General features: G+C 39.9%; 1 protein-coding gene and 1 long non-coding RNA gene across 2 annotated transcripts in view; one reads left to right on the forward strand and one right to left on the reverse strand.

Annotated features, from left to right (window-relative positions):
• Window positions 1–14,827, forward strand: part of LOC139062122 (uncharacterized) — a 175,784-nt gene that overhangs the window by 55,910 nt on the left and 105,047 nt on the right. The gene's annotated exons all lie outside the window — the stretch shown is intronic.
• The window catches only part of spock2 (SPARC (osteonectin), cwcv and kazal like domains proteoglycan 2), a 54,683-nt gene continuing 41,906 nt past the window's right edge, over window positions 2,051–14,827 (reverse strand). The window contains exons 7-10 of the mRNA XM_015975986.3: window positions 5,330–5,548; window positions 4,181–4,243; window positions 2,963–3,094; window positions 2,051–2,331 (exon numbers count right to left, since the gene is read on the reverse strand). Of these exons, the coding sequence (XP_015831472.1) occupies window positions 2,186–2,331; window positions 2,963–3,094; window positions 4,181–4,243; window positions 5,330–5,548 (560 nt within the window). The 3' untranslated portion in view covers window positions 2,051–2,185. The remainder of the gene's footprint in view (window positions 2,332–2,962; window positions 3,095–4,180; window positions 4,244–5,329; window positions 5,549–14,827) is intronic.

A 14,827-nucleotide genomic window follows, 5' to 3' on the forward strand; every position in this document is an offset into this window, starting at 1 on the left:
TTTACAGAGTGAGGATCAAGGTATGTCCTAAGGAGGCAGAGGAAGAGGTTGCTGTGCTCTAAGTGTTGAAATGCAGACGGGGGGCTCTGTATCCCATTTCTGGTGGTTTTCCATGAGCCACACTTCACTTGTAAAAAGGTAAAGCAAGAAGAGAAGTCAACGAGGTTTGTATCAACACCATTGCACACAATTATAGTCATATAAATTCTTATTTTTCAGCTTGATTGAAAATAAAACACATTACTGTCACTGTCAACTTTCTAACTTAAAAGGGAGACACTATAGAAAACTGACCTTTTGCATCTTTGGTGCTGTCATGTGGGTCTCTACTACCTCTATAAACACTCCAAACATGGAGGAATCCATCCATCCATTTTCTGTAAGTGTTTGGTTTTAGAAATTTAGAGATTATTTTTAAAAGTCCCCATTTATGATGTCACAATAAGGGAATTAGCACAGAACTACCTCTTACCTCTCCAGGCTGGAGGAGCAGCGGCTCTCCTCCAAGCCCCTCCCAGATATTAAAGATACTCAGCTAATATGGTCTCTAATCCACTCATAAAAATGATACAATCCAGTTTATTGACTGCGGGTCAACTAGCAGCAGGATTTTAAGATGCAGTGTGTTTGAAAACCGGACATCCACCCTATATATAAAAAATAACTATTTGGCTGATTTTATTTAAAATCTTTGTCTTTTTTTCTCATAGTCCCACACAAAAATGAGTCCAGAAGTATTTAAGTGATTTGAAAAAAATAAATAAATAAAAAAGTCAGATTATGAAACAGCATGCTGAACAGCTGGATGCTTACTAAGTTCCTAACGTTTAGGCTGTTTCGGATGCTCTGATGTAAAATTCAGGTAAAAGAATAAAACTTCAAAGTAAGGTTTATTATGTGTAGCTCCAGCTACAATGAGGTCCAGCCCCCTCTGTTTTAACCGTCTCAGGCTCAAAATAAGTTTTGATAAAAGGACGAACAACTAAGTCCTTCAGGGGTACTTCTGAGTTAAAAAATGCTCATGAAATACGTATGTGGAGTCACCAGGTAGGTTTTAACGTTGCAAATCTGCAACGCCTGCCTCCGTGATTCAGAGCGTTCACTTGGTCCTGATGAGAGTAAAACTGATGTAGGACTTCTGCTGTATGACTTTGATGTGAGTAGGAATTATTATAGTATTCAGCTTCTGCATGAGTGTTTTCTCCTCTGATTTATTGTTTCTTCATATTCTCATTAGTGATAACACAAAATAAGAATAAAACATCTCTGTGAAGTTAAAGGTATTTGTTTCATTCTTACAGGCTTGCAGCTGTTTGGTTCAAACCATTTTCTGTGTGTTTCAAGTGACTCCAGTAAATTAACCAAACTCTATTTGATTTTACTCTCTGCCCAACTTATTCTTTACTAAAACAATCAGCTAAAATCTGGCATGTAACAAAAAAGGAAAAAATGCTCAGACTCAGATGAACTGTGGCCAGCCGAGCCACATAGATACGTTTATTTCATTATATTTTTTTATTAAACACAGTAACTGATCCACGTTATGATACGATGTACACTTGTTAGCTAAGCAGTATAATCTGCCAGTCTTTCAAGGCATTGACTAGTAGGTGACATTCTGTCTTCTGACACACATTATTTACAAGCTAAGGAGTGACGTGGGAGAAGCTTCTTTATAAGTCATGAATGAGACAGAGCACTACTGTCACATATGGGTCAAAGCCAATGACACAGAGACAATAAAGTCAACAGGTGCTTCTTTATAGTCTAATGCTGCAATTTTCAGTTTAAAACCAAAACTGGTTCCTGACACGTGAAAGATACCAATCGAGATGACTGGAATGCACCCAAACCAGCTTTTTTATACAAGCAACAGCAGCTCTTATTCTCCATTATGCATCAGCTAAAAAACAGCTCAGAGATAGTTGAAACGACATACAACAAAAGTGAACAGATTCACAAGTAGAAAGGACAAAACTCCAGAACACCTCCCCTTTCCCGCGCCCAAATTAAGAACATCCTGTAATAATAAATATTCCCTTCTTCCCAAACTATTCCCAATTCTCCCTCGTGTTTTTCTGAGTCGAAGTTGTGTGAAAGTTGTCATCACATCCATCCCCTGCATTGTGTGTGTGTGTGTTTGGGGCCATTGAGAGGCTCCTGTAGAGAGGTTGGATTTGGCCCCTTACCAGATATAACCCCCATCATCCACTTCTCCCACCTCCCCCTCTTCTTCCTCAGCCTCCTCTGCAGTCTCCTCACCTTCTTTCTCCTCCTCATCCTCCCACTCGACCCCACTGCCAAAATCTCCTGAATATGTCATTTCAGAATCTGCCAAAGAGACAGAGAACACATGCAGAGAAATGACATTTATTTGCTGCGGCTGTCTTGAACTTCCCTTTGTTTATCCGGTGAGATTTATCTCTAAACACTGATGTGGTGATAAAAAAATTTAAAAATAAATCGATAAAAGTGAGGACATGTGTTTGACTTTGTCTGGGTTTTAATAGCTATTCCTAAACCTTGCCAGGGGAACCATTCTTATCAGGCGAGGGGTTCAGTCCAACTAGCCTCCATTTATCTTGAAAGTCTTTTCTCACAGCGACAAGCAGCACTTTAGAATGCAAATGACTCTGGACACACGAATGTGGCACTGGTCCCTGAAGAAAGCTATGTTGCAATGGGCCCCAGTCTTTTCATATAAAGAAACCCTCGTGCAGAATGCTTATGAGGTTGCAGCGAAGACGCCGTTAGTATGAATTATTATGCAATTTGCTGGGTTCCTTATATAAGAAACATTTTTTCTGATTGGCTTATTGAACTGACCTGGATTGGAATGTTTATTATGTGAAGTGCCTTGAGACGACTCTTGTCGTGATTTGGCGCTATATAAATAAAATTGAATTGAATTGAATATTTTGATCCATTTCTCTAAAATTCTGCTTCACTGATCACATCTTACCACAATCTGGCTTCCCACGAGTCCTAGATCCAGCTACTTCTCCTCCGTTTTTGTCAACGCACCAGCACTTGCCCTGGTCGCACTGCTGCTTCCTGTAGTAGCCGTCTTCGTTGCAGCTGGGGATGAATCGACCTGGCAAATTCACACAGTTAAATAAATCAGCTGTGGAAAAGCCGCATTACCTTACAAACCACATTATCTCCTAACTCATAATGGAAACAACACATAAAGAGACCTTACAAATCATCTGTCATCACATATTGTACATAGCCCAGTTGAGAATGTAATGCACAGAGCATATGTAGCAGCCATTTCCATATTCTATGAATACAAATGTGCTTTCGGGGTAAGATGCAGAGGCTTAAAGAATAGTTTGTGTAAAACGGATCCAAATAGCCTCCAGTTTACAAGCTGAAGACAATGTGAATGTGTCCTAAATGTGTAGGCAATCTCAGAGTCGTCAGGGGCAATAATTGCATTCACATAGGGGAAGTCCGCATGCATAAGTCAACTAGAAAATGTTTAATTTGTTTCTGATATTAAAACAATTCAGTCTCCCAATTACCAGTTTAATGTCTTATTATACAGTTTGGTGCTTATTTAGTAACTTATGAGCCGATTCGAAATAGAAATTATAGGTGCAGAGCTAAGCTTCAATTCATTTTTCACAAATTAAAAATGTTTGTCTACTGGTAAAATTGCAGTGACCTCAACTTAAATATTTAAATTATTATAATAACCAGTTAAAATGGATTTTTTAAATCAAGTTAAATAATACCAAAAGCAAATGTTTTTAAGTTTTAGTAAAAGTAAGAAATATATTCAAAAATGGGCCAAAAGTGTTGTCCATCCACTCTCTCAGAGGAACATCTAAGTGTCCATCTGGCAGACGGCTCCAGTTTACACCGCTTTGTGTCCTTGGAGAGTCCTGACTCAGAGCACAGTCAGCCAGCCAAAATCTGGAGAGCATAAACACTCAGACACACACTTATCCAAGTAGTTACCCACATATTCACGTATTCAACCACTAACACGTACATTAGGACAGATTGATGGCTGATTTTCTTTGCCGTCTGTCAGTATCATATTATAATCCACCTGGCTGATCAAGGACTAATCCCCACACCCTGGTTGTCAGCTACTTGATAAAACCCACGGAAGACACATCAAAATGTGTCGACAAGCTCTTACAGAGTCAAACTGAAGTCAAATACCTACCAAACTTTCTTTTGCCACCATCCAGTACTTGAATTCTCTCTATTTCAGCCAGGCAGGGAGGTTCTAGAAAGAGACGAGAAGGGTTTTGTTTTACTTGAGGATTGTGTTTGTCCTGTGTAAGTTTGCTTTTGCTGGAGACAAGATCGTACTAAACAGCATTGTGTTGAATTTCATTGTATTGTCTTGTATCCCATCATATATCATAGCATATTATGTCACATTATACCGTATTGTATTGCATCATATCATATCATTTTATATGAAATCATATTGTATTACATTGCTTCGTATCCTATATTATTATATCATATCACATTGTATCCCATTGCATTGTATTGTATAGTATCATACTATATCGTATTCAGCATGCCATACATTATTGTATCACATTGTTCCGTATCGTGTTGCATTGCATCGTATTGTATCATTTCATATCATATCACATTGAATCGTATCACACTGTACGATATCACATCACATTGTGTCAAATCGCATTGTATTGAATCATATTAGATATCGAATCATATCATATCGTATCATATCATAGTGTATCGTATCACATTGTGTCGTGTCATATCATATCGTATCGTCTTGTGTTGTATCATATCATAACATAAATCGTATCACATTGTACTGTATCACATCATATCACATTGTATCATGTTGTGTCCTATCTTATTATAACATAAATCATATCACATTGTATCATATCGCATCGCATCGTGTTGTGTTGTATCATATCATAACATAAATCGTATCACATTGTATCGTATCACATTGTACTGTATCACATCACATCACACCATTTCATATCATATCGTATTACACTGTCTCGTATAATAAATCATATATCATCTCATATTGTACCGTATTGTATTACACAATATCATATTATGTCTCATTATACATACATAGATCATCGTATTGCATCGTATCTTATGTAGTATATCAACAAGCATCTGAACTGTTTTTAATGTCTGACACTGACCATTTCAGCTCATAATGGGACAAAAGGCTTAGTAAGGAGACAAATGGTGATTGAGCATCACAAAACAGAAACAGCTCTACAAGCCAAGGGGAAAATGTTGGCCCACACACACAAAAACCTGCCTTTGGCCACAAACCTCCTGTCACCTGCCGAATACTCACTCTCTCTCCAGAAGCAGAGACACCATTCAGCAGTGGACACCCAGCCGTCCCTGTAGGAGTCACAGGAGTTGAAAAATGGTCGAATGCAGACCTCATACTTGTCCAGGTTGATGGCAGCCAGCTCATTTTGATCCAGGTACAGGTCATTGTTGGTGTCTAGCTTGGAAAACATCCAGCCAATGGAGTCCTTACAGCTGGCGACCAGGCTTCTGTCCAGCACTGCCAACATGGAAGCAGACAAACATTCATTATTTCAGCAGACAGCTGCACAAACAGAAAGCATAATCATGCCAGCACACTTACATAAACCATCAAGCTTGATCAATCATTGTTTTTGTTTAGTAGTACGCAAATCTCTATCTATAAAATGCTATCAGGATGCCCGATATCAGCTTTTGTTTTAACCAGTGTCCGATATCCCAATAAAGGAATCATTTCAGATGCCGATATAAACCAGTAACATTTACTTTATTTATTTATTTATAATGCGGTATGTGCCCCCCCCCCCCCCCCCCTGAAAAGAAAAACAAGAAAAACAAAATCATTTGAATCATTGATACCTAAACTTTAAACATGATCTGTGTAAGGAGAAAAAAACGAGGAAAAGGACAGGAAAATCACCTTACTGGAAGAAAGAGTGTCAGAACTGGAACAATATTTAAGAATAAATGTGACAGGACTTGAAAACAACACACCAAACTTATGCAAGGGCAACAGCTACAGAGAGTGGAGAACCACCTGAACAAGAATTAAACAACTTAGAAAGGCAGGTAATGGACTTCCTTGGTAGCAAAGGGATACACCTAGAGGCCAAGGACAGAGAGGGATGTCATCCTCTTCCACGTAAAAATAAAAATCAGAAACCTGCAATCCTTATCAGATTTATGAACAGAAAAGCCAAGAAAGAACTGCTTAAACAAGGAAGGAAGCTGAAGGGAACCAATGTATATATAAATGAACACCTATTCAAGAAAAATGCAGACATTGCAAGGCAAGCGAGACTTCTGAGAAAGCAAAAGAAAATACAGTAAACATGGACTTCAAACTGTAAGGTATTCATTAAACTGAATGGGTCTCCGGAGCAGGCAAAGATTCTGATCATTAAGGAACTAACAGAACTAGAAAAATACAAGTGATAAATGAGTATATAAAACAAGTTTACAAACTATGGTTAAGATAATCAGAATTCGTCTCGTTGTTGTCTTCCTCCGCTTATCCGGGTCCGGGTCGCGGGGACAGCATCCCAACAAGGGAGCTCCAGACCGTTCTCTCCCCAGCCACCTTCACCAGTTCCTCCGACAGGACCCCAAGGCGTTCCCGGACCAGATTGGAGATGTAACCTCTCCAACGTGTCCTGGGTCGACCCGGGGGCCTCCTGCTGGCAGGACATGCCCGAAACACCTCCCCAGGGAGGCGTCCAGGAGGCATCCTGACCAGATGCCCAAACCACCTCAACTGACTCCCTTCGATCCGGAGGAGCAGCGGTTCTACTCCGAGTCCCTCCCGAATGTCCGAGCTCCTCACCCTATCTCTAAGGCAGAACCCGGCCACCCTACGGAGGAAACTAATTTCCAGTGGCGGCTGGCCAGTAGAGGGCGATAGGGCGCTGCCCTCCCAGTTTTTCTGTGTTTTTAATTTTTATTTAAAATAAATAAATAAATAAAATTAACAATAATCACATATTCTAAGTTAATTGTGTGTTTTGTAACAAAAATAAATCATATATATATATATATATATCTATATTGGTCTCTGCCGGTCTCTGCCGATCTCTGCCGAGCGGTGGAGGCTGTGTGCTGTTTTTCAATCGCCCAAACAGGACGAGACCAGCTGTCCAATTGCTGACAAGAATATCAAAGGGTAGGAATGGGGATGTATCCAATCAGCGTTGACGTTGTTTCAGAACGTTTCAGAAGCATGATGGGCGATGGAGCTACCGCCAAAGGATTCGTTGGTGTTCGGTAGAACTCGGCAGAGTCGTTTTTGGTCGTGGCGCAGATGTAACATGGACGCCGCCGGTGACTGCAACCAGCATGGATACCGGATATCAGAAGCCACTGAATTCAGTTCGGTCTCTTCTCCAGTATCCGTTCGAGAGGAGAACTATGGTGGAAAAACTTAATGTCAAAGAGCTTGGACCAGATCAGCCCGACGTAAAGATAAGCCAGCAGGACAAGGAGAGAGGTAAACTGTACACACGAGGCTTCTCCTGAAATTGGTACACCAGGAAGGCTTGGCTAGCTGGATGCAATCACGCTAATGCGTTATTTTGCTTTCCGTGTTTGTTATTCAAAACGGCTGGGACAGATAAGGCATGGATGAGTCAGGAGTTAAAGACATGAAACATTTTTCTGAGAAGGTGAAGAAACACGAGTCATCCCGGGCACACATGGACAACAACACAGTGAAGCTAGCCATGCTAGGCAGCAGAGCTAACGTTGCCATGCAGGGAACAACAGCAGCTGGGTGCAGAGGTAAGCTGTGCATTACATTTCTGTGAACAAGACAATCAGAATCAGAAATCCTTGGTTGTCCCACAAACCGGGACATTTGTTTAATAACATGTGTAATGTGCAATAACTGTAAAAACTAATTTCAACACACATACTTATTATACATATTTAATCACGTAAATGTGTATTTCATGTGAATTTGTACATACATCAATCTGATTCCATTTTACTTGTTACACTTCTGCTGCAGCAAACAAATTTCCCAGATTTTGGGACAATTAAACATTTCTGATTCTCAATTAGATGTTTTTACCTCAAATGTAAAAACATCTGATTGAGAATCAGAAATGTTTTATTGTCCCAAAAACTGGGAAATATGACATTTGTAAGAGGATACTGATGACATTATTTCCTATGAAAGTGTTTCCTATGTACTTATCTATTGTTGTTTTATTTATCTACTTTAAAGAGGATTAAGACTTTCCTGAGGAACACCGTGACACAGGATAGGCTGAATGCTCTTGCCATGCTCTCCATGGAAAAAAGCTTGTCACAAACATTCCTGACTTCAATAAAAAGCTAATCGAGAGCTTTGCCACTCAGAAGGACAGAAGGGCAAAATTTCTGTACAAATGAGGTATTACACACACACAAATACATCCACTTGATATTTGTATAAAGTTGACCTTGGCACAACACTCCAGAAATATTTAACAATGTAAATTTCTGGCATTTTGTCTAAGTGGTGTTTACTACCATTACTGTAACAGTGACCTGCTCATAATTTTTCGTGTTCACTCAAATGTTGAAATTAAACAAAATGTTTTTGTTACTTGCCTCTTGCATTGCCTATTTACCATTTATGGTCATGTTATTTTATGTGCAATTTAATGCAGTATTTTTCAACCTTGGTCTGCAAGGCAGCGTGCCAATAGTCAGACACACCTGGATGAATCAGTTTGTCCAATGATGTAAGACAGGAAATAAAAGAGCTGTGCTTAATTCAGGAAATAGTGAAGATGTGCACAAAGCTCAGAAAGCACAAGTTTGTTTAAAAATAAAAAATAGCACAGCCCCACCAAAAATATTTTTCACCAGCTGCCACTGCTAATTTCGGCCGCTTGTATTTGTGATCTCGTTCTTTCGGTCATTACCCAAAGCTCATGACCATAGGTGAGGATTGGGATGTAGATCGACCGGTAAATCGAGAGCCTGGCTTTCTGGCTCAGCTCCCTCTTCACCACGACAGATCGGCTCAGCGTCCGCATCACTGCAGACGCCGAACCAATCCGCCTGTCAATCTCCCGATCCCTCCTACCCTCAGTTGTGAACAAGACCCCGAGATACTTAAACTCCTCCACTTGAGGTAGGACCTCTCTCCCGGCCCGGAGTTGGCAAGCCACCCTTTTCCGGTCGAGAACCATGGTCTCAGATTTGGAGGTGCTGATCCTCATCCCAGCTGCTTCACACTTGGCCGCGAACCTACCCAGCAAGAGCTGAAGGTCAAAGTTGAATGAAGCTAGGAGGACCACATCATCCGCAAAAAGCAGAGAAGAGATTCTCCTGCCACCAAACTCGACACACTCCACACCACGGCTGCGCCTAGAAATTCTGTCCATAAAAGTTATGAACAGAACCGGTGACAAAGGGCAAAGAAGAAGAAGAAGAAGAAGAAAATATCATTTCTATAGCGCCTCTCAAGATAAAAATCACGAGGCGCTTAAGCATAATTCTGCGCACACGAAGATGCTTAAGAGACCTGGATGATGAAGCTCAATGGTTAAAGGAATCACTGAAGCGGTGTGAAGCGCTCCGTCGCGCGTCTAGGCGGTACCGTAGGAGGCAAGCTGCCGTGGTTCGCCGCATGCTACAGGAGCGAGCTATCTAGGTGCGCACAGCGTCCCCCGGTCCCCTCCCCCTTGTCCGGAACTCTACCTCACCAGTCTGAAGCAGCCACCCTGTCCGTAACAAGTCCGGACCTGTTACTAGGGGCTTCGTCCGGTTAAATTCCGGGACATGTTATCCGGATGTTTGTATTCAGACACAAAGGTCTTACGGACAGAGTCCGGAACATTTCCGTTTTTCATGGCCTGTCTGAAGGGGGCTAAAAAGACTGGCAGAGATGGGGACAGCCTAACTGAGGGTGGCAACTGGTTCCAGAGTGACAGTGCTAGGACGGAGAAAGCCTGGTCCCCGCAAGTACGGCACTTAAAGAGAGGGACAGCGAGCAGGCCTTGGTCAGAGGAGCGCAGAGCGTGTGATGGGGAATGTCTGTTCAGGAGTGTGGCTAGATAGGGGGGAGCACCACCCTGGAAGAAATTGTAAACAGAGACGAGGAGTTTAAAGTGTGAACGATAACAGACCGGAAGCCATTGCAGGGAGGCCAGAACCGGACTGATGTGGTCCCGTTTCCTGGTCCCAGTCAGGAACCTGGCTGCGCTGTTCTGCACAACCTGTAGGCGACGCAGTGATGACTGACACAACCCTGCATATAGAGAGTTGCAGTAATCAAGCCTAGACATTACAAAAGCATGTAGTACCCGCTCCAGGTGGGCTCTTGACAGCATAGGCTTAATTTTTGCAAGGCGTCTCGCGTCTCAGGTCAAAGAAACTGGACCGGATCACAGAGTTGATGTGAGCATCAAATTTAAGTCCAGCGTCAATTTTCACCCCCAAACTGGTGACAACTGGTTTTGAGTAGGGAGAAAGAGGGCTAAGATCAACATGACCCACAGCCCTGCTGTTGGGGTGAAAAACAATGAGCTCTGTCTTACCCTCATTCAGATGCAGAACGTTGGCCATTAGCCAAGACTTCACCTCGTTAACACAGGACACAAATGACTGGATAGAGTGACCTTTCTCCTGACACAATGGAGAGTCAATCTGGCAATCGTCAGCATAGAGATGGAATGATAGGCCATGTTTACGAAAGATTGACCCCAGAGGAAGCAGATAGGCTGCCGTCAGATCTAACAACAGAAGTACCACAGATGTACCCTGATCTAGATATCATTTAAGACCCTCAGTAGAGCTGACTCTGTGCTAAAACAAAATCCAGTTTTCCAAATCACTTTGTCAAGGATAAAAAAGATATTTATGATGATAAAGAAATCACTGATGAGTTTAATGATTTTTTTGTAAATGTAGGTAGGAGTTTGATGGAGAACAACCCAATAATAGAAGATAAATGACCACAATGATTAGTACTGTCAATAGTATTGTCCTTGACAAAGTAGATAAAGAAGAAATATGAAACATTGTTAAAAACTGTGGAAACAAACGATCAACCGATTATCAGGACCTGGACATGATAACTGTTAAAATCATAGAATCTGTCATTGAACCATTCACTTACATTTGTAATTTATCACTTTCTACTGGAAATTTTCCTGATGCAATGAAAACAGCAAAAGTCATTCCTTTGAATAAGAGTGGTGATAAACACAGTTTCAACAAATACAGGCCGGTGTCACTGCTATTTTCTAAAATATTGAGACAAGTATTTGTATCAAGGTTGGATAAATTCATCAAAAAAAATAATATTTTAAACGATGAACAATATGGGTTTCGAAATAAACATTCCACAGCAGTGGCAGTAATGGAATTAACGGATAAAATATCAACAGCAATTGACAATAAAAATGACTTTGTTTGTTTTCATTGATTTGAAAAAAGCATTTGGCGTCATTGATCACTCAAGGTTACTTCGAAAATTAAGTCAGTATGGAATAAGAGGTGTGGCTCATCAATGGGTTAAAACTTATTTAGAAAAAAGCAAACAATTTGTTCAGATAAAGGACCATAAATCAAAACTATGTGAAATTAATTGTTGAGTGCCACAAGGGTCGGTCCTCGGACCAAAACTGTTCATTTTGTTTATTAACGACTTGGTAAATGTATCTAAGACACTCGGTACCATTCTGTTTGCAGATGATACAACACTGTTTTACTCCGGATCAAATATTGAGGAGGTGGCTAAAGTGATAAATGATGAACTGATTAAAATTAAAAACTGGTTTGATATAAATAGATTGACACTTAATCTTAATAAAACAAATTTTATACTGTTTAATGATAAAAAGAACAGTGATGTGTCAATGGAAATAGATGGGATTGCAATTCAAAGAGTAAAATAAACTAAATCTCTTGGAGTTCTTATTGATGAAGACTTGTCATGGAAATCCCATAAAAGGTAAAATTGCCAAATCCTTAGGAGTATTACATAGAGTCAAGTTTTTAGTGACTATTTCTGGTTTGTTGGCATTGTACAATTCACTGATTGTTCCATACTTGACATATTGTGTAGAAATCTGGGGAGCAACATACAAAAGCAATACAAAACCCTTATTTATTTTACAAAAAGAGCTTTGAGAATCATCAGTTATAGTGGCTGTAGAGATACTTCAAACCCGTTGTTTATTGTTTGAATGCTGTTAAGCATTCAAACTATGTTTTCCTCTTTTCTTCTTATTCTGCTTCCGTACACTTTTTGAACCTCTTCTTCTCCTTCAAATTTTGAGCTATTTCAACAATTTTATATCAAAATGTTCAGCACATTAAGCTCTTTCCGGCTATTACTTTTGGCATTAATATCTTTAAAATTTTTCGAGTTATTAAGCTTTTCCTGCGAAAAATTTCCCATTGAAATGAATGGGATTGGTCAATTTTCAGCAAATTCCTATCACTTTTTTGACCTAAAACTCTATAGGGTTCCTTTTAACTTAGGGACTTCATTCAAAGTTTAACAGACTCACACGACTTTCCTGTTTAACATATTAAAGAGGCTTTTTGCTATCTTTTACGGTTTTTCTAAAATCGCAGGTAGAAGTTGAGGTACTACTTGAAATTTTCAGAAAAATTCACAAAAGTTATAATGGGGAAAGATAGGAGCAGTGACCCTCCCTTGCTCCATTTCCGGCATTGTCCTGAGAGAACCGTAGGTCCGATTGAAATGAGACGCATGCTGGCTTACAGCTAACGAATATGCCTTCGTTTTGAGCTATAATCCATGACTGTACTCCAAACATTGTGGTCGTACGGTTGATTTGTTTGAGAAAATTCAAATTTAAAAAAAGGTCTCTCTTCACTCTAAATTGAAAATTCCGCACTCAAAGTTTTGAACTTCACATCTTCTGTGAACAACTCTTTACTACCCCCAGACCGTTTGGACTACTAAAACAAATTATATCTCAAAAAGTAGGAATTTTTGTCAGCTTTTCAGAATGGGCTTCATTTTATCTGTAAGCCTTACCCTTCGTTCGCTACAAGCCTCAGAAAGAGGAGAGACCCAGCTTTTCTCTCATTGAAACCCATGTTAAAGGAACAGAGATTTTCTCCTCTGATCGGCTTCAGACAGCTAAAAGTTTCTCGTCATAGCTTCTAGATAATTCATGGTAGGCACATAAAAATTGTCACAGATGATCATCAAAGTCTTCTGCCGCTCGTGCTTTTTGAATTTTTCAAATTGGTGCAGTACTTTTCGAATGGTGATGAGAAGATTGACAGGTCCAATTTCACTTCTGAAGGACATATTTAAAGGCTTCTCTCATTAACAGGAGTACAGCTGCAGGCCTAAAAATAGCTGGGGGAAAAGGCAGTGCTGCTCTCTGATTGGTTGAGAGTGTTCAACCATTTTCTGTCCAGTCAGGATCCAGCACCCACACAAATGATGCATCAACCGACCAGTTTGGTCTCATGAATCTTGTATTCAATTTAAAATGCGTTATCTGTTACCATGACAACACAAGGAACTACAAATCACTTTAACCAAGTCTCATAGGAATGAATATAAAAAGCAGAATATTGAGCCATTAACAGACTCCTGTTTTTGATCGTTTTGAACTGTTTGTACTTAAAACTAGAAAAAAGTTCAATTTGATTGACCGTCAGAAGGTGGGAAAGTGCCCCGCTCCCTCAGCTCCCTGATTGGTTGAGAGAGGTAAATCATCTTCTGGCTAAATGGAATTACACACCCACGCATGTGAGACATCAAATTGATCGGCTTGGCCTAAGGAATCCATCCATCTACATATGAATCCATACATGTTTCCATCCATCCATCCATCCATCCATCCATCCATCCATCCATCCATCCGTCCATCCATCCATCCATCCATCCATCCAATAAACCATCTAACATCCATCCATCCATCCATCCATCCATCCATCCATCCATCCATCCATCCATCCATCCATCCATCCATCCATCCATCCATCCATCCATCCATCCATCCATCCATCCATCCATCCATCCATCCATCCATCCATCCATCCATCCATCCATCCATCCATCCATCCAACAATCCATCCGTTATTTCATTCATCCAACCCTTCATCCATTCCATATCATATCTGAACATATGTTAATCTATCAGTTTCAGATATCAGCAAATATTTCTCAATTCACAGTCCAGCCAATTGTAAAAATGTACCCGTTAAACTATCCTCATTCAAATGCCAGCTGTTTAACATTTCAAATTTCGAGTTTTTAATAAATGTTCAAAGATTAAAATTGTCTGCTGTTTAGCATTTTTCTCCATTCTTCACCTATATTCTGAGCTTTATTACACTTGTTGGTGATTTTTGCTTCTAAATCTTTAAATACATTCAGCTCATTTTGACAGTTTAGCTTAGTTTCAGCTTCACCTCAGCTATTCAGCAGCTTCAGCAATCCGTTTCTGAATTTGGCTTATGCTACTCATTTCACAGTTCAACTAAATATAAAAAGTAAACTGTTAAACTAGTCCTACTGAAATAACAGGTATTTAGACATTTTAGCTGTCCAATTTTTTTAAACAGTGTTCACAGATTTGAGTTTTCTGCTATTTAGGATTAGTTTTCTTGATTCTTCACTTACTTTTTGTGCGTTTTTTTTTTTTTTTTTTTTTTTTTGCTTCTTGGTGCTTTTTGCTTTCACATCTTTCACTACATTCAGCTCATTTCACAGTTTAGCTTAGTTCCAGCTTACTTCAGCTATTCAACAACTTCAGCAATCAGTTACCAAATTTAGCACAAACTGCTAATTTCACAGTTCAGCTAAATGTAA

This window comes from Nothobranchius furzeri, chromosome 12, assembly GCF_043380555.1.
Source record: "Nothobranchius furzeri strain GRZ-AD chromosome 12, NfurGRZ-RIMD1, whole genome shotgun sequence".
In the NCBI taxonomy this organism is placed as follows: Eukaryota; Metazoa; Chordata; class Actinopteri; order Cyprinodontiformes; family Nothobranchiidae; genus Nothobranchius; species Nothobranchius furzeri.